The sequence below is a fragment of the Scomber japonicus genome, chromosome 13 (assembly GCF_027409825.1).
Source record: "Scomber japonicus isolate fScoJap1 chromosome 13, fScoJap1.pri, whole genome shotgun sequence".
NCBI lineage: Eukaryota > Metazoa > Chordata > Actinopteri > Scombriformes > Scombridae > Scomber > Scomber japonicus.
In genome coordinates this window covers 1,616,925-1,641,808 of record NC_070590.1, presented here as the reverse complement: position 1 = coordinate 1,641,808, position 24,884 = coordinate 1,616,925, and the positions used below count along the sequence as shown (strand labels likewise).

Here is a 24,884-nt window from a genome sequence, read left to right as displayed (position 1 = left end):
ACAGTGGCAGACTGATTTATATCCACCTTAGTGAGTGCTGGACAGGGCTTCTGTACTAAAACTTTCAGCAACAGAATATACAATGACGAGAGTATTGAGAGAGAAATGTTAAGGATTACATCACCCATCACTGTTCAACATTACTGTCTAGTTTCTATACGTGCATGTCATGGTATCACATGATGTGGGATTGAGATCTTAAAATACTTACAAGGCCAGGCAAACCCTGCAGACCTGTTCCCCCCACATGGACCAAGCACAGCCTCTAACCTGCTAACTGTCGGCACAGGGAACATGTATGTGAATCATTTTCTTTTTTGCATGTGAACTCAATAGACATTTCTGCCTGGTTTTGTGTTTCAAACTGTTCTAAAGGTAAAAACTGTTTAAGGTTTAAAACTGTTTTGCTTTTTTTGAATTTGCTTTCCAGTTAGTCAAATTTACTGTATAACAGGTTGAAACTCTCATTTTCACAGGGGTCCCGTAAATGCCTCTCTAAAATGTCATTTACAAGTCGATCTCAGAACAACATCACTGTTGGATTGCAATACTTGGGAGTACTGGAACTTGTGTTGTTTTCCATTCCAATTACAGTGCCATGCTGTGTGTTTCTCTTCATTAATGGGACCATGTTGTTCACTTTGAGGAGTAAATCTGTGTTTAGAGAGACCTCCCGTTACATTCTTCTATATAACTTACTTTTTGCAGACACTGTACAGATGGCACTAGCCCAGTTAATGTATCTTCTGTCTGCTTGTAGAGTATGGCTGACTTATCCTGTATGTGGTGTTCTTGCCATGTTTACTGTGCTCACAAATGATATCTCTCCTCTCACACTGGGCTTGATGTCTTTGGAGAGATATGTAGCTGTGTGCTACCCACTGAGGCACGCTACCATCATCACCATCAGAAACACAGGGGTGGCCATCATTGTAGTTTGGGCATTCAGTTCACTAAATGTTCTCATTCAAGTTATTTTGCTGTTAGATTTTCCATTTGAAGAACTGGAGAGCCTGCAGATGAAAGACCGTTGCTCTGACATAGCTATGTTTCTTGGTCCGATGTCTGATCATTATGACAAAGCCTACACTTCTTTCCTGTTTCTATCAGCTGGTGTGACAATAACTTGCTCCTTTATCGGAGTGATGATAGCAGCCAGGTCGGCCTCCACAGACAAAGCTTCAGCCCATAAGACTCGTAACACACTGCTGCTGCATCTGGTGCAGCTGGGCCTCAGTCTCCTGTCAACTATAAATGACCCATTGATTATTGCCATCTCAAAAAACCTAGACAGAGTATCAATTTTGCGTATCCAGATTATGCTTTATGTGTGTATTATCCTTCTCCCAAGATGTCTGAGTGCTCTAATCTATGGCATCAGAGACCAGACCATCAGACCCATCCTCATGTACCATCTGTGCTGTCGATTGAAACTGCCAAGACTGGGGTCTCAGCCTAGGTGACATGGAATTATTCAAGCATTATTCTTATTTTAATAGATACACATCATGTGAAAGAAAGTTTGTTTTTTTAATTGACTGTATGTCTGAATGATCTGTATTCTGCACATACTTTATTTGAGTTCATTGTTTTTAAATTGTCGGCAGTTACAAAATGCAGAAGTAATTTTTATTATTTGTATATATTGCAAAAGCTTAAAGTCCCCCTCCAGTCAAAAATGTGTTGCTCTTCTTGTTCCTTTAGTTGGATATTTGAGCTTTTCTGTGCAGAACGATGTATGTGCAGTTTGTTTTCATGTTCATCTGCTGAAAGTTTCTCTGAGCTCTGAGTATAAATAAATATGAGTTTTTAAAGTGTTGACTTTGACCTAGATTTGTGACATCACAGCTGGTTTAAAGCCAGTTGTGGTCCATTATGCAACTTACACAAGTGTGATGTGGAAACTTGAACACTGGCATTTTGTGTCCAGCTGGAAAACTTTAGAAATTCAATGTTTGCATATTCGTATTCAATAGAACTAAAGAAGACGTAAATGTAATTTTATAAATACTGTACATATTTACAGTCTTTTATTTTTCTAATTGTAAATTCTATTTGTGGAATTGCATATTTCTATTTGTATAGGTTCTTGTGTTTTGTCTAACCTTCATATTTTTATTGTTATGCATAACAACACCAAGATAAATTCCCTGAATGTGCAAACTTATTTGTCAGTAAACTTTTCTCTGATTCTGATTCTGATTTGAATGATTTTTTAACTAAGCAACTCCAAAAAAAACGCATCAGGCACAAATTACTATTCAAAACAACGTATTATTCTATGCCTTAACATGTGTGGAAGAAATCTTCAGAGAAATGTAAGTATTTTTTTGATGAAATGTTAAACTATTGTAGATATACTGTCTATCAAAAGTTCAGTTAGGTTTTACCCAAGCTATTAGTCATTCCATCAATAGACAGATTCATACATGCAAGTATTTCATACCATATTATAATACATATGATTATGCATGTTGGGAGAGTGAAGTAAAAGGTCAATCAATATAAACAAATTCTAAGCTGAAATTCAAGAAATTAGATGAATTTTGATTTTGGTTTGGCACTCAAATGATAAACCATTCTTTTATCAGTTTCAATACTTTTTCCTCCATGAACAGCTAGAAAATCATTTTAGAAGGATTCCGGCAGGTGTCTGGTGGCCGGGCTTTTACCTTTTACACTTTAAGCAAACCACATGCAGGAATAAAATCTGTGACAGTGAGTGAGTCAGTGAGGAGCGTTATGCTCGGCAGTGATAATCCTAGGATCTGTAGGCCCCCATTCAAAGAAGCCCACCCCAAGAACTTTTTTTGTTTTGTTGAGTTATCAAAAGATTATGAAATATTATGAAATCCCTGGGATGTTTCCAATTTTTTAGATATTGTACTCAAAAGAAAAATGGCACATAAATTAATATTCCTTGTATCAAATCAATTCAGAATTAGTAGATTTTATAATCTGGGACTTTTTTAAGGCTTAGAAATACTTTGATTTATACAAGGCAGCCTTATCTGCCAAAACTTTCTGAAATGTGCATACACATATTTAGTCATTTAATTTAGTCGGCTTACATGTTATTTTGCTTTCTGCATCCGATTGTTAAAAAAAACTAGTAGCCTGTATGTTCGCATGTGTAATGTTAAACAATATAATTTACACCATTTGCATTTAGAATAACTGAATAGAAAAGGTTGTCCCACATTAGTCAGTGTCTCACATTACCCTAATCCACCCTACTTTTCAGAGCCTGTACTTTCTTACCTTTACTTGAGTAAATGAGTTGAATCAGTCTTTTTCTACACAAGTATCTATATTTCTACTTAAAGGTAGAATATGTAGAATGAGCAGAACAACGCCATCTAATGTCTCGAGATCGAGATAAAGTTTTGTTCCTGCGAATTCGGAGCCGCTCAAGTTAGCCGTAGCGAGTAACACACTTCCGGTCATTTTCACAAAATAAAACACCCGTTGCTTTTTATTATTAAGAAAACCATAACGATAGAGTTGGTACTTTTATTTTGAAAACAGGAAGCGAACATACCCTCGCTGTAACTGACTTGAAACCTACAGTCTATACTTGAAACCACCGAGGTACATTACATTGTAAGGCAGGTGGGAGTAGCAGTTAAACCTGGGGAGCGTACCCATAGACATATATACGAGCGTACCTATGTTCCCCGGGTCCTATATTCCCCGATCGTAGCTAACTCGGTTGCTAGCTCGGCGGCTAACTCATCTGCTAACTCAGCGGCTAACTCACCTAACTGGCTAACTGTAGACAGGATCATCCCTATGTTCCCCGGTCACATACAAAGCGGGGAACATGATGATCCCCTAATGATGTAGCAATACAGTCATTCTGCACATCAGATTAAATAGGAGAAACTCCGCTACAAGCACGTAATTTTTACACACACCAAACACAACTCAAACACCAAGCATATTAATGATCAAATATCAAAATCCGAATAGCGTCAGAAAGTCAATCCACTCTCCACATTTCCATTGTTACCGTTTTGATACTTCATGATACACAAACAAATAGCATCTCATATGAAACTTTAGACCCTGGCGAGTTCAACAGTACCACTATTATTACCCTCCGACACAAACTCAGTGAACCAGCAGCCAAAGAATACAAAGGTAAACAACCACTTATTTACAGCGACTAACAGATATTCTGTCTTACCTTTGAAGTTTTGTGATGAAAAGTTGTACTTGAGAGCAAAAAACGCTGGTTTTAGTAAGTCCAACACGGCTCTGCTTGTTTACAACTCCATTTCACCCAGTGCCAGCCTACAGTAGCTGCACCGGAACAACAGGCAACCCTGGCAACCCGCACTTCCGGCTGCTAATTGGCTGGTACAATGTACACAAAACGTCATTGTCGAACCCTCAAAAAATGTTAAAATGATTAATTCAGACTAATTTTTTTTGTTTGTGGAAAAGCAATACTTTCATTCTGTACCCCTCAGAACGCCCTGTGGCTGTATTTTTTTTAAAATATAGCTTTTAATAAATATTCTACATATTCAACCTTTAAGTACAGAATGTGAGTACTTTTGCTACCTCTGATTGAGAGGTTGTACGTTGTTGTTAGTTTGTGGTGTCTGGATTTAGATCGGAGTGAGACATCTGTTCTAGTGTTTAGTATCTCTGCTCCGAAACGGAAACAGGAAGTGTGGCGTTTGTTTGTTGTCGCTGTGCTTCCATTTGTCGCCTTCACACGTTTAGTTTCACACTGTTTTATTCAGTCTGTCGGCTCTGTGTGTGTCTCAGTCGCTGGTTGAAGCCGCTGAACTGCAGCTGTGTGTAGTGACTGACTGTCATTCAGCGCGTGAGAGCGTCCTGCAGCTGTGTGTCGGTGTGTGACGCTGCAGCGGGAAGTTTGAAAGAAGATAAAAGTGAATAATGTGTGTGGAAAGTGACAGAGTTGGAGGCCAGGACTGCGCCTCTCTGATCAGGGAGTCTGCTGTATGCAACACCGAGAGGAAGACGTGTTAAAGGTGCGGTGCTTTAATACCTGTGTGTGTGTGTGTGTGTGTGTGTGTGTGTGTGTGTGTGTGTGTGTGTGTGTGTGCGCGTGTGCGCGTGCGTGCGTGCGTGTGTGTGTGTACCTAGAGAGAAACCTGGAGCTGGAGGCTTGGTGTTTTGTTCCTCCTTTCTCTTTCTCTTGCGTTGTACTTTTATTTCCACACTTATTTCTGTGAATCACATTTAGGTTACCTGCAATGCAACATGCTTTATACAGTACATGAAATGGCCTTACCTAACCAAAGTGTGCTTTACCTTCAGGCCATTTCATGCACTGTGAGATGTTCAGTTATTAGTCCCTCAGTGGGGAAATTTAGATTATTGCAGCAGCAAAATGGAGAGTACAAAATAGAAGATAATAGAACTAATAAAGACTATTTAAAAGTGTAAGAGCAATTACAACAATAGTGGTAAAAAGAAATATAGTAAAATAATATTATTAACATTATGTACAAGAGTAATGTTGGTGTTGAGTGATAATATAGCTGACTTTAGCAGACTATAGCATATATGACTATAGCCGAGCTATATAGTTATTGATTTGCTTTTTAATTATGAATAAATAAAATATTCTGTGTCAACTATCCATTTCAAAGAAACTCTTACCATTTGCATCTTTTTTTTTCAATTTTGAGAAAACAGTAATATTTGGAAGCCATTTTTATTTGCATATTATTGCCAGTGACCATATATATTCTGTACATGTAATATTAACAGCCAATACATCGATATCAGATTTTTTTTTTATCTCCATAATGTCATTAGCATAGTAAACTAAAACTAACAGTGAAAAAAATAATTTAGTAAACTGAAATAAAAATGTAAAAAGAGAGTTTTGTAAAAAAAAATAATAATAATAATAATAATAAATAAATAAATAAATCATCACTTGTTAAACTAACTAAAACTAAACTGGAATAATAAAAGCAAACTGAAAAAATAAATAAAAATAACGGAAATTTCACAACTATAATAACACTGATTCAGATCCACTTGTGTGTCAGTACCCTCATTTGGCCGCTTGGCGTCGTAGTTTCCCGCTCTCTCCGGGCCGTGTAACCAGCCCTGTGTCAGTACCGTGATTTGGCCACCAGGGGTCGTAGTTTCCCCCTCTCTCCGGGCCGTGTAACCAGCCCTGTGTCAGTACCGTGATTTGGCCACCAGGGGTCGTAGTTTCCCCCTCTCTCCGGGCCGTGTAACCAGCTCTGTGTCAGTACCGTGATTTGGCCGCCAGGGGTCGTAGTTTCCCGCTCTCTCCGGGCCGTGTAACCAGCCCTGTGTCAGTATCGTGTTTTGGCCGCCAGGGGTCGTAGTTTCCCGCTCTCTCCGGCCTGTGTAACCAGCCCTGTGTCAGTACCGTGTTTTGGCCGCCCGGGGTCGTAGTTTCCCCCTCTCTCCGGGCCGTGTAACCAGCCCTGTGTCAGTACCGTGTTTTGGCCGTCCGGGGTCGTAGTTTCCCGCTCTCTCCGGCCTGTGTAACCAGCCCTGTGTCAGTATCGTGTTTTGGCCGCCCGGGGTCGTAGTTTCCCGCTCTCTCCGGGCTGTGTAACCAAACAATGCCCCTGCTCTTATTCGACAGTGAGAACAGGAAGTGTGCTGGATGCTCGGTGCCTGTGTGTGTGGACGCTGCTCCTGCTCGGCTCCTGCAGCCTCCTCCGGTCGTCGTCATGGTGCAGATGATGGAGTCTCAGTGCGAGTATTTCATGTATTTCCCGGCGGTGCCCATCACGGATCTGTCGGACCCGGCCCGGTACCGGACTCTGCCCCGCAGGAGCCACCTCTACCTGGGGGAGACCGTCCGCTTCCTTCTGGTGCTGCGATGCAAGGACGCGGGGGGGACACCGACCGAGCACGGCCCCGGTAAGCGAGAGGGGGGAGGGGGGGGGGGGTGTGCACCCATCCCACCGGCAGATGAAAGGGAGGAGGGGAGGAAGTGAAAGCTTTATTGTATATGCACGCTGATATTTTTAACATGGAGGGGAAACGAGTGCAGGGCGGATCATATACAGCTCATAGATAATTACATTACATATACAGCATTATACATTATACTGCATGCTAGCTTTAACACACCAGACTCAGCTTTCATGCATCTGTCAATAAACCTCTGATACATCACGTGACCTACAAGCTTCAACACGCATTTATATTTATTTTTAAAATGAACACTAAATATAATATCAGTTATGTATCATTACAGCATTAGACACATACTGAGGTGCCGGCTGACATCCTCAAATAATATATTTATTATAAATATATATGCAGGTGGTGTCACACCAGAGAAGTAGGGGAGAAACAAGCTAGACTCTGCACATGCTCAGTAGACTTCTGTGGAAAAGCAGCAGGAGCAACAAAAAAATATCTAGAGGTAAAAATGTGCAGTATTTTTCTTCTGCTGTCTAAAGCAGTGGTGTCAAACATACGCCCCATGGGCCATAACTGGCCTGGATAACTTTGCAAAGTATGAAAATTGTAGAAAAGTAGTATTTATATTTATTTTATTTATATTTTTTCCCCTGCTGATTTAAACCATGAACATGCAAAATGCTTTCAATTATACTTAAGTTATTATATATACATATATCTATCTATCTATCTATCTATCTATCTATCTTTACTGGTGGTAGTTTTATACATGCACAGACATATACACATGCTTATATGAAAAGATGATTAGTGTATTTCAAGTAGAGTTAAGAAGGAAAATGTAAAAAACAGCCAGATAAGAGTGAGTCCATCGTGCAGCAGAAATGTATATATCTATAGTTATATTTGAAGTCTTTGTGTAAAAGGAATCAGGCTGAGGGAGAAATTGACAGAACAGATGATTTATATTAGTGGGAAACAAAAGAAGAGAAGTATTCACAGAAGTGTCAGAAACTCAAAATCAGAGAATACAGGACCACCACAGGGTTAAAACACCTGCAAGAACTGGTCCAGGTCGAAAACAGCAGAGAGATAATTAGTTTCATACAATATAATAATGATATATAATGTTATTTAATAACTGGAGTTTAAGGATGGTGATGTGACACATTAACTGGTGACATCATGTCTCTTCCAGCAGGGAGTGGTGACGGCATCGCTGCCGGCTTTGGGACGGAGTCGGCCAGCAGCCGTGCGTGGCGGGAGCTGGCCGGCTCTCTGTGTGCCGTGGCTAGCGTGAGTCCAGGCGAGAGCAGCCGTCACCGGGGCAACCATCACCACGACTACCAGAGCAGCGGGGACGAAGCCAACGAGGACGGTGAGGAGGACTACATTGCAGCGGCAGAGGCGGCCATCGCGGCGCTCGGCAGCAGGGTGGACTCCAGGTGTCGGAGCTTCAGGGACTGCAAACCGCTGCTCATCCACAACTCATCTGGGACGGCGGCGAGGGAGTTCCGCAGGGCGCCTGTTCAGGTACAGCAGCGTTAGTGAATAAAACACATTTATTTATATTTTTAACAGTAATATTTCTGCATATCTCTGATCTGTATGAGGTCACTGAAACACCATCTGCTGCTCTGATTTATCATCAGTGTTTCTGTCTCCACATCAGTCTCCTCTAGACGAACCGGTGGTGTTGACGGATGAAGTGATCTTCCCTCTCACTGTGTCTCTGGACAAACTGCCTGTCAGCACCCTGAAAGTCAAGGTCAGGACCAACATGTGTGTCTGACACCAGATGAAATATATAAAGGGGAACAGATTTAAGTGTATTGAGCTTAAGTATTACGAGTTTGAGTATGAGTGATGTAGTTAAAGTATTACAGTAAAAGTACTGCAGTATTATGAGTGATGTAGTTGATCATTAATTCATTTATCAGCATAAATTCCTCTGTTATCTCTGATCTATAACATCTCTGAGAGGATTCACTGACAGGTTTTATATTTAGATCATAACAGTTTAACATTCCTGGAGAATTCACCTGTAAACACGAATCATCTTATTGTCCGTGTGTGTGTGTGTGTGTGTGTGTGTGTGTGTGTGTGTGTGTGTGTGTGTGTGTGTGTGTGTGTGTGTGTGTGTGTGTGTGTGTGTGTGTGTTTTCAGGTGATGGTCACGGTGTGGAAGAGGGAGGCGGAGAAAGTGGAGGTGCAGGAGCTCGGCTACCTGAGCGTCCTGCAGCAACGAGAGCCGACACACACCTTCAGACACGACCTGAATACATTCAAGGCTCAAGGTAACACACATACACACATACATACATACATACACACACACACACATACATATACATATCAGTCCACAGTCACTTTTGGGGACATTACATTTACTTACATTCATTTTCTGGAGACTTACCCTCACCTTAACCACTGACTCCAAAATTAGCCTTTTCCCAACCGGAGACACGACCTTTGTCCTCAGTTAACTCGTCCTTAGTCTGAAATTTGTCCTGAGTAGTAGTCTACGACAGAACACACACACATATTAATAGCCAGATGTTAGTCGTAGTTCCGCCGGTCAGCGCTGTCCCTCTTCATGTTGGTTAGTTTGGTTTACAAGGGAATAAAAATACTTGGAGTGACTGAAAATAAAAACTGTATTTCAGTACAAGAAAGTTTTATTTCACAAACTGAAAACACACGCAGAAAGTAGAAATTAGACGTCATTAAATTTACACTTTATTATTATGCTTGAGGAACATTTCATTTGTAGGCAGGTGTAACACACACACTGATGTCCATGAGAAGCAACGGTTGAGGCCTAAAAAACAAATGTGTATTGAAAAATAATGCTAAATAAAACCTGATAAATACACATATTTATAAAAGTATATAATCAGTAAATCAATCCAAAAACATTATGATTCTGAGTCAAACAAGTGTTTCTCCCCCTTTTTAATAAATATGTTCAGAAAGAAAGAAAATTCACACAAAAGAAAACCACAACAAACATCTCCTGATTATGTTTCTAACCTAACATGACAAAAGCTGTAAAAACAGACAGAATACAGGACAGACCTCATCATACTGATGTGTGTTTGAACTCTCGCCCACAGTGAGCACCACGCTGACTGTCCTGCCGCCTCCCACCCTCCGCTGTAAGCAGATGACCGTCTCTGGGAAGCACCTCGCTGTCCTCAAAGGTAGGAGATCATCCTGCTGTCAGGGTTATTATGGGATTCACAGCAGTCGTTCACACTGTTCAGAGTTTCTGAATGTCGGCTGTCTGTGACTTTGAAGTCTGAGGGCTTAACTCCTTCAACACAGTCCCGAGCTCCCCAATTAGGATATCTGCCAACCCCAACTGGTCGAGGCAGATGGTCGCCCACCTAGAGCCCAGTTGAGGTTTCTTCCAGTCTAAACCTGCTCTATGTGTAAAGTACCTTGAGGTCACTTTTGTTGTGAATTGGCGTTATATAAATAAAGATTGATTGATTGATTGATTGATTTACAGCCTTAGGGCCTGATTTATTAAGATCCCAAATAGTCTGTACTAGATTGCATGTTTCGTTTGTGTGTGTTTTGCGGGTGATCTACTAAGAATAACTGTGTAAATGAAAACAGGTGCAACAGGGTGGAGACAGCAGTATTTAAATTTTGCGTGTCTGAATAGAGAGTTTGGACGAGCAGAAAGCTGCAAGCGCAAAATGAAATGTGATCAGGTTCTAGTGGAAGAGGTTAACTAATATATTGAGTTATAACAAAAACAATATTACCAGAAAAAATGACATATGGGAGATTATTTGTAACGAAGTCAATGCTGTTAGTAAAACCAAATATTCCACTCCAAATTTATTAATACAGGTGGAAAAACTCCGTCCTGTACGTATTCTGTCATTGTGTCTTCGACTCCTCGTGTCCACAGTAACAGAAGTCATCTGAGCGCAGTGATCAGCTGGTTAATACCTGACCTCCAATTAGCGCCAGAAAAATTACCTTCAGTTGTGGTAAATCATATTGTGTGTGCTAAATAACATATTTGTATTTTCTCCTCCCTGTGTTTTCGCACTGGGGTTGCAACGCCCCATAGTACATATTAATTATGGCGCGTATTATCTTGAACAGTTGAAAGACGCAAACCTCAGTGCGCTGTGTTAGTAGGTCAGCTTGGACTTTTTTTGCGCGTGATGTCAAATTTGCACACGTTTTTACACACGCAGACCTTTAACCCTTGTGTCGTCCTCCCGGGTCAAATTGACCCCATCTGTTTTGACTGTTCCTTCTTTCTTCCCTTCCTCCTTTCCTTCTGTTCTTCTTTCCTTCCCTCCTTCCTTCCTTCTGTCCTTCTTTCCTCCCTCCTTCCTTCCTTCCTTCCCTCCCACCCTCATTCCTTCTTTCCTCCATCCCACCTACCGTCCTTCCTTCCTTCCCTCCCTCCTTCCTTCCCACCTTCCCACCCTCCCTCCTTCCTTCTTTCCTTCCCTCCTTTCCTTCCTTCCTTCCTCTTTTCCTTCCTTCTTTCTCCCTTCCTTCCTCCTCCCTCCTTTCCTTCCTTCTTCTTCTTCCTAACTTCCTTCTTTGGCTCGAGGACGACAGGAGGGTTAATAAATCAGGCCCTTAGTGTTTCCTGTTTCTCTGTGGTGGAAGTATAGTAACAAAAAGACTTTGGTACTAAAAACACTGTAACGCTGAAACATAGAAGATGAAGATTTGACTCATTTGGACGCTGAAGCTGATGGTAGCATTCAGTAACTCAACATGAACTTGGTCTTAAATCATGACAATAATACGATGTGTTTTGTCCTCTCAGTGCTCAACGAGTCATCTCAGGAGGAAGTGAGTATTCGGGATGTTCGGGTTTTACCAAACCTCAACGCTTCGTACCTTCCCATGATGCCAGATGGCTCCGTTCTGCTGGTGGACAACGTTTGGTACGTATGTGTTCTGACTGATTAAGTTATGTTATAGTTGATGTGTCATATTTCAGATGATCATGCTATTACTGTAGGTTGATGGTGATGAGTTCATTTAACTACGTATTTTATTTTATGGGTTTTATATTATATGACATTATACTATAAATATCAACTCACAACTTGCATACTTACGTTGTGAGTTTATATTTCTGCGTTCTGTCTGAAGCACTTCTATCAGTAACAGTATCAGTTTATTTCCTGTTACTTGATGATGACGTCTCTGCTCATTTGTCCTTGTCTCCTCTGCAGCCACCAATCAGGCGAGGTTGGCATGGCGTCTTACTGCAGGGTGGACAGCTTGGCCTGCCACCTTCCCAGCATGCTCAGCGCTTTGGAGGAGCACGACTTCCTGTTTCAGCTGCACCTTAACGACATGCCGCAGGACGACTCCAACGAGGTCTGTACACGTTTCTGTGGTGGTCTTAAAGGAAGTGTCACAGTGACGTCATCAGCTTGTTGTGTAACAACACTGTGTGATCTTAATGTTTCTATAATTGTTTCAGGATTCATTGGTTGTCAGCATGTGTGTTGTTTTATTTTCAGGGGTTAGAGGTTCCCCTGGTCGCTGTGCTGCAGTGGTCAACTCCCAAGATGCCTTTCACCAACTGTATCTACACTCACTACAGGTAAGAACCAAGAGGAACCCTTCCAGCCTGAAAGAATCTCCAAACATGCAAAAAAAAATTACATATACAACCTGCTGTTGTTTGCTAAAAACATTTGAGGGGACAGTTCACCGTCTGTTGACATTGACAGTGACACATCCTTCCTGTCTCAGGCTGCCCAGCATCCGTCTGGACCGGCCGCGGTTCGTGATGACGGCCAGCTGCCCAAGCACCGTTAGGGTGAAGGAACACTTCAAGGTAAAATACGTTCTGCTCAACAACCTGCAGGACTTCCTGGCTGTGCGGCTCGTCTGGACTCCAGACGGTCAATGTGAGTTTCTGTTTGTTTTAAGTCAAGTTCATTTTAATGTATTTAAAAGTTGATGTGAAGCTAATATGAAGCTTCAGCATCCAAATGAGTCAAATCTTCATCTTCTATGTTTCAACGTTACAGTGTTTTTAGTAGCAAAGTCTTTTTGTTACTATACTTCCACCACAGAGAAACAGGAAACACTAAGAGGGAATCTGATGTTAAAAAGACTGTAAATGTGTCAGATATCACTGATATGACTAACTCACACTGATGAAGCTCAATACAAGCTGATCAGAGACTTTAAATGACTGCGTGGACACACTGTGGATACACTCCTACATAACTTTACATTGAAAACACATTTGAAGGGGATCTTTTAATAATCAGTATGAACAGGAGGAATAATTACAGAGAGGAAAACCTCTTTCACTACTCATATGGACACCTGACTGCTGGTTTAAAGCACACTGGAAACACAGGGAACTGTCCTTTTAAATAAATCTAATATCTCTCGTAGTTCATTTTAGTTTGTTTAGTTCTAGTTTAGTGAAATAAGGTCTGATCAAACTACAACATCCTGTTTGTTTTATACACCTGCTCAAAAAACACGTAAACCACAGAGCGAGGAAAGTCCTCAAAAGTCTGTAGAACTACCAAGACCTGTGTGTGTGTTCAGGTCGCGGTCAGGGGGAGGACACGGCGCTGGCAGCTGTGGTCTGTCACACTCCTCTCAGTAACCTCGGTCACTGTCGGAAAGGAAGCACTCTGTCCTTCAGCGTGGCGTTCCAGATCCTGAAACCAGGACTGTACGAGGTACCGGGCCGCATTTCACCACATACACCTACAGATGGAGTCAGTCGCACTCTTGTGATATTTTACCTGGAAATTAACTCTTCTGTTGTTCTGATATAAATATATATAAAGCAGAAGTTTGTTTATGGGTCAGTGATGTTTGTTTCACTGTCTCCATGAGGTTTAATTTAAATTTAAAGGGTTAAAATATGAAAATAAACGTATGAATAACTTCACACATTCTTTTTTTGTGGACCCAGCATCAAATTTCTGCTTTTAATCCATTTAGAGAGAATATATTAGAGGATTATGGTAAAAATGTCTAAGTGGTGTAACCATAAATACTTTGTACCAAATAATTCAACTTGCTTAAAAACAGTAAATAGTCAATAAAACACCTTCCTTCCTTCCTTCCTTCCTTCCTTCCTTCCTTCCTTCCTACCTAACACCATATCAACTAGTTCAGCATGATCTTACATCCTTCCTTCCTTCCTTCCTTCCTACCTACCTAACACCATATCAACTAGTTCAGCACGATCTTACATTATAACTTTTATATTAAATAAAGCTAATGGAATACTATTGTTCTAAATATTACATTTCATCTGGTTACCATGGAGACCAGGAAACATTTACATGTTTTAAATGAAGTCATTATTAGTATAAGTCCACTTAAATACACTGTAGCTGATCACATATTTAATATCTATCATTCAACATTTTCAGGAGCATTCATAATGCAAATGTCATTTCAAATTATATAAAACCAACAAATTACAAAATATACATTTTAACAAACCTGATGCTGCTTTTAAAACTCGCTTTAACATATTTTTGAATTGATCATCTTACCAACACTTTGTCTCTTCAGCTGAGTCAGCACATGAAGCTGAAGCTGCAGTTCACAGCTTCGGTCTCCAACCCTCCACCTGACGCCCGGCCGCTGTCACGTAAGAATAAACATCACTTTGCTTCTGTTCTTTTATTTTTCACATGTAGAATAAGTAACGCTGTGTGTTTAACAGTCTGTCTGCAGCCAAACATTCAGAGCTTAAGCTGACCATAAACACTGAATTAAGTCATTTAGTGATATTTCCGATAAAGTTTATTCTATCATGATGCCCGTGTCCTCAGAAACAGTTTGTTTTCTGCTATGAACTGAAAGGCTCATATATATTTATTATATTTATCCAAACTTTTTTCAAATTTATTGTAATTTCTAGCTAGTTTCAGATTACAAATAGTCCTTAATAAAACATGAAGTGTTAGAATTGAATATTTCTCTGTTTAATCATCATATAGCTTTAATGAACAGCTTAATATTTAGTTTAATATTTCACATTCTTTCTGTTGCTCAGGTAAAAACAGCCCGTCCAGCCCGGCGGTTCGAGACCTGCTGGACCGACACCAGGCCAGTCTGGGTCGGTCTCAGTCCTTCTCCCACCAGCAGCCGTCTCGCTCCCACATCATGAGGTACGACACCATCTCATCTCAGACAGAGGCTGAACTGAGCGGCTGCATAAAGGACCAGTAGGAGATAAATAAGGAGTTCTTAACTGGAAATCATGTTAAGATATTCTAGTAGAGACTCAGAATATGAATATAGAGCTGGAGATGTGGAGAATATGAGTTATTTAAGAAGTGAGAAACTTTACAGCAGCAGATACTGGTTTACAGTGAGGTGCCTGTCTTTAGGGTTAAAGTCTGGATGGGAGATTGTTTGGTTCAAAAGTTTTGATGTGATCATATCTGTGTTTGTGTTTCAGGACGGGCAGCGCCATGGAGCGGCGCGCCATAACCCCCCCTGTTGGCTCTCCAGTCGGTCGGCCACTCTATCTGCCGCCGCAGGACAAAACGCTGCTGTCGCTTGACAAGATCGCCAAGAGAGAGTGTAAAGTCCTGGTGGTGGATCCTGTCTGCTAGAGGGAGGGAGGGAAGGAGGCAGGAGGAAGAGATTAAAGAAGAAATATGGAAATGAATGTGAACTTGAAAAACACCTGAAACACTCCAGGATGAGCCTCGTAAAAAGATTAGAGAGGGAGGATTTACAGAGCAGATTACACACTGGAGAGGAAGATGATCTCTTCTTCAACTTCTCATCTTTAAATTTCACTGGAACTGAAGCTTCAAACTGGATTAAAAGACTTGAATGAACAAACAGACACTGTACACACTGGTTTAATGTACTGTATTATCATATTTCTGTATTATTTAAAGGTACACTGGAGCTGAGGAACGTTGCAGAAATAATCACACAGGAAGAGGAAGTTTTTATCTTTGCTAAATTCAACTTTTATTCCAGTGTTATTATCAGGCGGAAATGTGTCTAATATAATGTAATGAAACATGTGACAGAAACACACTTCAGTTACCATCATCTCACAATCTGAACTGTTTACATCATTAGTATTGTTAGCCACGCTAGCTGCAAGCTGTCGGATCAGACTGAAACATCTCAACCATTTCATGCATTCTTTTATCAATTTTACTTCACACATTCTTGTTTCTTAGAAGATTAATTGTAATAACTTTAATGTCCTGACTTTTCATGCTGCGCCATCATCTGGTCAAATGTTTAATGTGTCCAATATTTCAGTTTTATGACCAAATTTGTGCAAAGCTACTGACATTCCCATCAGCCTCAACTGTACTTAGTGTCTAGTGCTCACAGAGCTGCTAGCATGGCTGTCGACTCTTTGTCTTGTTTTAAACCATTTCATGGTAGTTTTCAGAACCGATGCTGTATTATTTATTAGATGTGTTCATCTTATAAAGGTGTGCCTTTTTGTGAGCGAATGGAGAACCCCACAACAACAAACTAAATATACTGCATGTGAGAATTAAGTTGTATTTAAAATCACTCCAAATATAATGCAGTTTGAATTCATGCTCTGGAGGTCTTGAGTCATTTATGCTTTCTGGGAACTTCTGAGCGAAACATCGAGCTCATTCGCTGCTAAGGAGCCAAATATTTCTCTGCTTTCTCTCTGAAAATGTGCGACTTTTGCTGCTGATAACCTGGTTTATGAAAGTGAACCAAAACAGTAAAGATGCAGCTGGACTGCGAAACAATGAGCTGAAACTCATTATAAAGCTGAGTTTCAGTGAAGACATGTTATAGAAACATATTTTATAGATACTTTAAAAAAGAAGCCAAAGTGCTGTTTCACAAATGTCTGTCATTTGCAAATTACAAATATATTTCAATTAGATATCGTTTCAAATAAAGAAACCAATCAATAATCCAATGTTGAAATTTAGTTTTGTTAATATGATACATTCACATTTAATATAAATTATTATTGGTGTATTTTACATGATTTCCAAACCAAGCTGTAGTAACATGTCACTTCTTCTCAGCTGTTTCAGTTCATTTCAATAGAAATCCATTTATAGCAAATGGTATGATAGTGCAGCAGAGCAGATTATGATATAAATGGTGAATTAATCAAAATTGCTTTCAGCTTCTCCAATGTGAGAATTTCTGCTTTTCTCTGTTTTATTATAAATTGAATATCTTTGAGTTTCAGACATTTAAAGACATTTTTTGGGCTCTGAGAAAAAAAAGAAAATTGACAGATCAACGATTATATATATACATCTTTCTGCAGCATTGTCAAGTGTGCAAGTTTATGGTTTATATTCACAACCAAAAGAGTCTGCCATGAAGTAAATTATATGTTCTAGTTAAAATAAAACCCCACTCTGATCTGAGTCCAAACATTGAAATCACACAAAGCTGTTTGGAAATAAACTGCTGTCGTTGAAATGATGATGACGTGTTAACTCTAAATAGCGACGTTGTTCTCGATGTGTCCGGGACAGAGGTAAACATACGGCAGCTCCAGTTGGCTGTTGCGCTCCTTGATGTCATCAGCGATGGCGCGGAGGTCAGCCTGCACCTTTTCCACCAGCCTGCGGTGGGCGCCATCCTGGAAAACAGCCTCCTGGTAGTGACACAGAGGAACCTGCAGGGGGAGACAAACAAAGCTTTACCTCCAAAACAACAAAACTGAAGTCAGATTAATTGATAAAGACAATAACTGTTACTCTAATTAACAGAGTTAACTCTAATTGTTTCAACCCTGATTTCAACCAGACATTTTTTTATTAAGCTCGACCGGTTACAATAATTCAACTTTACATTTTGTTGTTAAACATTTTAGAAATAATAGAATAGATCTGAAATGTTTGAAATGTCCTTCAGCGGGCAGGACGGTGCAGGTGGAGCCTCACATAGTTGACGGTGGGCTGCGACAACAAGCTAAGTGTCGTCAGGACGCGACAGGTGGCGTTGACGTCCGGAAGGAAGGAGAGGATGTCCTCCTCCGTCACCGTCCCTTTGACCTGCGGAGGAGGACGCATCATGGAGGCCGGACAGTTCGGCATCCAGAGACCAAAATCCAGCTGCAGGATTCAGAGGGAAATATTGTACTTTCTACTCCACTACATTTATTGAACAGCTTTAGTTACTTTTCAGATGCAGATTTGACTCAATGGATAATATAACAAGCTTTTAAAATCCAACACATTGTTAAAGATGAAACCAGTCAGCAGTGTGTAGTCGGCTCACATTTCAGATGTCTATGAGTTGTTAACAGCTCCACCAAATAGTGATTCTTCCCTCTAAACTTCTCACATGCTTTCATTTCAATAAATGTTCAAATGATCCAATATTTCAGCCAAAATCAAAGATTAGAGAAAAAGTCCACAAACTGAAAACACATTTGTTTATCAGAACTTTGTTTTTTCTTCTTTCCCATTAATCATCTCAGCAGCCCTCACATTTATCTGCTGACCCTTTGGAGGGGCCCCACCCCTAGGTTGGGAACCACTGGACTAAACTAGCTAACTGTATATAAAGTAGTGTAAACTAGCTAACTGTATATAAAGTAGTATAAACTAGCTAACTGTATATAAAGTAGTATAAACTAGCTAACTGTATATAAAGTAGTATAATATAGCTAACTGTATATAAAGTAGTATAAACTAGCTAACTGTATATAAAGTAGTGTAAACTAGCTAACTGTATATAAAGTAGTGTAAACTAGCTCCACCTCCAGCAGCTACAACACTGACTCACCTGGGAGAAATTAACAGCACTGTGCAAAGCTGAGCAACTGTAGATGAGCATGGTGACAAACTTGGAAACTTCTGCTTTGGTTTGGAATGATTGAGGGAAACCTGGAGGACGAGAGGAGACAAAACCTAAAGTCTCAGACAGCAGTCAAACATGGATTAGGTTTAGGGTTACAGGATTTAAACGAACATTCACCTGAGTTGTGTGTGAAGCCGTGTGTGTTGATTTCAGTGATCCAGTGTTGAAGCTCAGAGTCCTGCTGCACATCATTGTCTCCACTGTAATACAGATCCACCCAGCTGCCCACAAACCTGCCACACACACACACACACACGCACATACACACACACACGCACATACACACACACTTTTATTAACAGTTAGTTACTTTATATATTTACAAGGATGAGTTCATTAGCTTTCCAGTGTGTGGTAACCAGCAGTCAGGTGTCGATATGAACAGTAAAAAGGTTTTCCTCTTTGTTCATACTTATTATTAAAAGATCTCCAAATGTGCTTTCAGTGTTCAGTGATGGAGGGCTGTATCCACAGTGTTTCCACACAGTCATTTAAAGTCTCTGATCAGCTTCTATTGAGCTTCAGCAGTGTGAGTTAGTCATATCAAGTGATATGTGACACATTTACAGTCTTTTTAGCATCAGATTCCCTCTTAGTGTTTCCTGTTTCTCTGTGGTGAAAGTATAGTAACAAAAAGACTTTGCTACTAAAAACACTGTAACACTGAAACATAGAAGATGAAGATTTGACTCATTCAGACTCTGAAGCTTCATATTAGCTTCACATCAACTTTATAATCCATGTTTCCACAGAAGGAGGACCGTGGATTTAGTCCTCCATCACTTCCTGTAAACATGATGAAGGATCTAATGCTCAGTATGAACAGGAGGAATCATTACACACACACACACTTCATGTTACTTTGGGCTCCTGACTGTTGTTTGAAGACAGAACTGAAAATGTGAACCTTTCAACACATTTATAAAAATAAAAAAAACCTAATAAACCCTACATTACCTGTGCCATTACTGTAGTAATGATTGTTATTATAATAATACTGTTACAAAGAGCTTTACACACAACAAACTACAAAAACAAAGATACAGGAATAAAAAACAGTAAAACCAATGTTACAACTGTAGCATTTAAAACATAATAACACATACATATTCATAGGCTAACCCAAAAAATACATATTAATTCTGACCTGGTCACTAAGCTGAGGTGCGTTTCTTTACCTGTGCAGCGCGTCCCAGACTCTCAGGGCGTCCTGGGCGTAGTAGCTCTTCGGTAATTTGTCCACTGCGCGGTCGGACAGGTCGTCAGGGACGCACATGGACCGGTAAAAAATCCTCGCCGATGCCCGGGAAAGAAAGACCGATAACGCCTGCATACCACAGCCCACCGCCTGGAGGAACAAATAATTGCACTGCACCCACTTTCTATAATTTCACTCTTATTAAAATATTAAAATATTTCAGTCCAGTATCACAATACACCAAACCACCAGAGGATACCGTTTCAGTGTCAGGTTGCCTCGCATTAGCATGAAAAGTACATAAAGCAGCAGGTATAGCTTCGGGTCTGAAAAGTGAAGCCATTGCATTCTCTCTAATGGCCAGCAGGGGGGGGGGGGAGCAGCTCCACTGGCTCCAAAAAGAAGTCTGATTGTATGAAGTCTATGAGTAAATGAGCCAACTTCACACTTAATTTATTACCTCATTAACACTTTCCTAATGAGTTTATGGTCTCAATCATTAGATTCAAGTCTTCTTCAATACATGATGTTCATTTAGTAAATTATGGTCCCATTTAGAGTAAAATAGATACTTTAGGGTGTGACTACCTTGTGATTGTCAGGTTGCTTCCATGGCTAATGTAACAGTGGTGTAACCCCACTGTACATTTTGTTTCGATGGTTTTAAGCCTGTTTTTCACAAGCATTTAAGGTTTATTTTGCAGGGACAGTACACATCAATCAATATTTCTAGTTCACACCATAACACAAATGTGTCAGATTTAGCCAAAAACCTAGTTAACGTCTGTAGTCCCTGGGCAGGTCAACAACTTCGCCAAGTACAATTAACATTAGTATTACCACAGTTCACCGTAGACTGTTTGGAGGTGATGGGTTTAGATCCTAACCTGCAAAAAAAGTGGAATGGCCCCTCATTCAAGAATCAGGACTGTTTAAAAAAAGAAATGTTAGTCATGATCTTCGCTGACCCTAATTGAGTGGCTTTTGGACTGGTGGGTGAATTACACACTTTGACTTTATGATACCAGGTTGAATGTTTTCTATCACAGCTGAAGGTTTACCTTATCGAAAACCCCATCAGCCGCCAGCAGCGTCGCTCTGGCCTGGAAGTTGATCTGCAGAGACGTCCTGACATGTGGCATCAGCAACTGTCAGAGAGGAGAATACTGATCAGTAAATGACAGATAAGACATAGATGCCATCAGGGTGAGGAAAGAAAACCACTTTAAACAAATGCTGCTAAAACATTTCTAGAGTCCAGTTAAGAAAAAGTTTGACAAGGTTTCAGCTGGCCTTCAGATACCTGAAACAAAAGAGGCTTCAGACTCTTGAGTTGTCCCAGCAGATGGACAGTGATGTGAGGTTTGTACCTGGTGCAGTGGATGCTGGTCTGGGAGCTGCCGCAGTGTGGCCACGCAGCACAGCTCCCCCAGCATGTGGGTTCTCAGGTAGTGGGAGGCCAACTGGTGACACTGGAAGTCTGCATTGTGGACCCAAATCTTAGCCAGCAGCCAATTACAGCCAGGGTCAGAGGGCAGGAAGACCGGGTTCTCAGGTCCAGGCTTCTGCTGCAACTGAAGGAAGAAAAACACTGATAGATAGATAGATGACTGATATTGATTCATTCTGCAGGATCTTCTTTTCTTACTTAAGTAACCTTGAGAAGGTGTAATAATTGAGATCAATACATTTTTATAACTTCTTACACTTTGTTTGGATCAACTTCCACAAAGTGGTCGCTAGTCTTCCTGAGGTCCACACAACATGAGCAAATTTAAAATCACAACAGTCAATAAAACAAGAACGAGCAGACTATCAGATCACATCCAGATCAATAACTCTCCATATGGAAAGGTTGACAAAATGATCAAAGTAGAAAGGTTTCAAATGAGTAACAGCGAAAAAAAGCTCACCTGGATCGCGATGGGCAGCAGCTGTCCCTGCTGGTTCAGGTGGAGGAGGCACAGAGGGGCGCACAGGTACGTCTGCTTCCCGTTGATCTCATTGGCCGTGACACCATCCAGCACCTCGTAGTCCAGCAGGTACATGTTCCCTTTCTGTCATAAAACATCAAGATACAGCTGCTGTAAGAGGAAACGAGCACCAAAGCACCAAAGAAACATTCAGAGAACTGCAGCACACCTGTAGCTCCGCCTCAAGGGAGGAGTCTTCAGGCAGGAAGGGGTGGAGCATGTCAGAGGTGACGGACAGGTGTGGAGGAAGGAGGCGGGTCTGACGCAGCAGCAGAGGGTTGCAGCCGTTCAGACACTGGTGGCCGAAAAACCAGTCGTCTGTCCAGTGAGCCCGAATGAACTCTGACAGAGAAAAAACGCAGAATTCAGAGGTGAAGCTATTTATTCTTAAATTCATCAGCAGCTTATTCATTTAGTCACTTTCTGATGAAACTGCGAAAACTGAGTGCTGTGATCACAAATTAACTTAACAGTAGTTTACTCTTTAATAAGCAGTAAAATGGAGTTGGTGGGACAGTAATGAAGTCAAACATGTTTTACATTTATGAATAAAGTTTAGAATTATCATCACGTCACATCATCACGCTTCTTTCTATATCAATTGTAATAGCTTTTCATCTTTAATCAGAAAAAGTTCAATAAAAATGGTATTGTGCTGACTGACTGACTGACTGACTGACTGACTGACTGACTGACTGACTGACTGTTTCTGGTTGTTTCTTACTGGCGACGCTGTTCTGGTTTCCATTGTGGATGAAAAACGTCTCCAGCTCGCTGAAGCTCTTCCAGGCCTCCGCTCGGCCTGCGAAGCCTTTCAAGTAAAGCATGTTAACAGCCGGACTGAGGACGAAGAAGACACACAGACAGCTCAGACTACACCTGTCCTCCACACGTCATCACTTCAGTTAAAGCCAAACATCAAGATTTAACTATCCACCTATTGTGTGTGTAGCTGAGGTTCGGCCCAAGTTCAGACACACTGTTCAGGTCCACGCAGAGCGGAGCGCCGTCCACATGCTTACTCCACCTGATGAGTTTCTGCTGATGATGAAGCTGTTGGAGCCGCTGCTGCTTCAGCTTCTCGTCTGTCTCGTCCTTCAGCAAACACACTGCAGAGGAATGAGAATAACAATAATGTGTGATGTGTGTAATAAGAATACTTTTAATAATATTTAGTTACATTTGAACATTTTTACTCAGAACATGGACACTGTTGACTGCTTTTAAATTCAGTTTTTAGGACAAATAAGGTCTAATGTCCCTTTATTAACATTAAGGAGAAGGAGCGATGATGGATGATTAAAGTCATTTCCACAGAGATACTGTCCCCAAAAAGCCTTTGTACCTTAAAATTGTTGTAATTGTTAACATAAGGCCAGCTGTTACAATAAAGTATTGCTCCTGTCTGCTGTGTTTTATAGTGCAAATTACACTTTATTGCCCTTATTGATTACTTCTAATGTTTTTTTATGTCTTAATTTGTTTTTAATTGTACTAAATGTTTTTATGCCCCAGGGAGTGATCTATCTACATTTGCTTTTATTGTTATCTGACCCTCAATATAATGATAATAAAGATACTACTAAAAGATTTAATTATAGGACCAAAGACAAAGTATACAGGAGTGTCACTAACATTTAATAAATACATTTACTTAATATTGATGATGTAATGATGTAGAGCTGATTAATCATCCTCATACAAATCAATGTTCAAATCTCTTTAATGCTGATTTGATCTTTTCAATAGTTTCTGCGTAATGAACAAACATTATAAAACACAAAGAGTTTACATACTGCTTCAATCCGTAGATTTGACCAGATTAAAAAAATAAATGATTAATTATGAATAAATTCAAACAAACTGAAGACAAACTTTAACTTCTTACATTTTCCACTGTGCAGCTCTACGTCACCATCAGCTGACCTCAGCCACCTGCTGCACAGGAACACCTCCTCCCCACCTTGCCCCTCCTCCGTCGGTCCATCAGCCGGTCTGACTTCCACCCGGTTGCAGTGCCAATCCAGGTCAGGGAATCCGGTCCGAGCCTCCAGACGGAGCCGGACCAGAACCAGGCGTCCCAGAGGAGCATCGCTACGCACCCGGACCCGGCACGACTGTCAGGACAAGAAGAGAGACAGAGGTTTCTGCTGACTGTTGATTTATCTGATTCATCTGTGCTTCCCCAGTTCTTATTTTCCTTCCTTCTTTCCTTCATTCCTATCCCCTTTCCTTTCTTCCATCGTTCTTGCCTGTCTCCATTTCCTTGCTTCCTTACTATCCCTTTTCCCTTCTTTCCATTTGTCCTTCCCTCCTTCCTTCCATCCTTCGTTCCTTCCTTCTTTCCTAATGATCTGACTAACTTGAGATCACATTGGGCTGTATGTGGCCTTTTAACTAATATGAGACTGACGTCCCTGCTGTAAAGAATCACTAAACATGATAAAAACTCACCGATCCAGACAGAAGATGCAGGTCGCCTTCGTTCACGTTGATGGGCGGAGTCTCCCCCTGAGAGCCAATCAGGTTGAGCCACAGGTGGCTGAAGGTTCCACAGGTGGGACCAGGTGAGGTGTGAACTGTGACCTCGAACTCTTCACAGGAAGCCATCGTGTGAGACAGCTGCGGACGACGAGTAAAAAGGACACAAAAGTCTCATCATCGATAACATGAAGGAGGAGGATTGACTCTAGAGCTGCTTTATTGGACAGATACTAGTTTAGTCAGTGAAGACCCTGCACCCTGCACCCTATACCCTGCACCCTATACCCTGCACCCTATACCCTGCACCATGCATCCTGCACCCTGCACCTTATACCCTACACCCTACACCCTGCACCCTGCACCTTATACCCTACACCCTATACCCTGCACCCTGCACCCTGCACCCTGCACCTTATACCCTGCACTCTGCATCCTGCACCTTGTACCCTGCACCCTGCACCTTATACCCTGCACCTTGCACC

At 41.0% G+C, this 24,884-nt stretch overlaps 4 protein-coding genes across 5 annotated transcripts in view; 3 read left to right on the top strand and 1 right to left on the bottom strand.

Moving 5' to 3' along the window:
- Positions 1–500: 500 nt before the first annotated feature.
- LOC128371718 (odorant receptor 131-2-like) lies at positions 501–1,463 on the top strand. The gene has a single exon (XM_053332096.1). The coding sequence runs from the start codon at positions 501–503 to the stop codon at positions 1,461–1,463; it is 963 nt and encodes a 320-aa protein (XP_053188071.1).
- A 3,415-nt stretch (positions 1,464–4,878) lies between these two features.
- trappc14 (trafficking protein particle complex subunit 14) lies at positions 4,879–16,444 on the top strand. 2 transcript variants are annotated; one of them, XM_053331192.1, is made up of 14 exons: positions 4,879–5,006; positions 6,614–6,894; positions 8,102–8,436; positions 8,576–8,671; positions 9,071–9,200; positions 10,020–10,106; positions 11,714–11,834; positions 12,129–12,276; positions 12,423–12,505; positions 12,658–12,815; positions 13,474–13,610; positions 14,461–14,539; positions 14,948–15,062; positions 15,356–16,444. In XM_053331192.1, the coding sequence occupies exons 2-14, from the start codon at positions 6,702–6,704 to the stop codon at positions 15,510–15,512; spliced, it is 1,839 nt and encodes a 612-aa protein (XP_053187167.1). In that variant the 5' UTR covers positions 4,879–5,006; positions 6,614–6,701; the 3' UTR covers positions 15,513–16,444. The 2 variants fall into 2 exon arrangements, with proteins under 2 accessions (XP_053187167.1, XP_053187168.1); XM_053331193.1 differs by lacking the exon at positions 4,879–5,006 and having other exon boundaries at positions 6,606–6,894.
- A 933-nt stretch (positions 16,445–17,377) lies between these two features.
- Positions 17,378–24,711, bottom strand: zgc:152891 (uncharacterized protein LOC767741 homolog). The gene is made up of 14 exons (XM_053332095.1): positions 24,688–24,711; positions 24,373–24,540; positions 23,807–24,035; positions 22,856–23,027; positions 22,603–22,758; positions 22,088–22,304; positions 21,859–22,002; positions 21,316–21,519; positions 21,007–21,093; positions 19,926–20,095; positions 18,865–18,980; positions 18,673–18,773; positions 17,826–17,996; positions 17,378–17,557 (listed from the first exon to the last, which is right to left on the bottom strand). The coding sequence occupies exons 1-14, from the start codon at positions 24,709–24,711 to the stop codon at positions 17,378–17,380; spliced, it is 2,139 nt and encodes a 712-aa protein (XP_053188070.1).
- The window catches only part of LOC128371716 (rap1 GTPase-activating protein 2-like), a 52,275-nt gene continuing 52,100 nt past the window's right edge, over positions 24,710–24,884 (top strand). The window contains exon 1 of the mRNA XM_053332094.1: positions 24,710–24,844. Within this exon, the coding sequence (XP_053188069.1) occupies positions 24,710–24,844 (135 nt within the window). The remainder of the gene's footprint in view (positions 24,845–24,884) is intronic.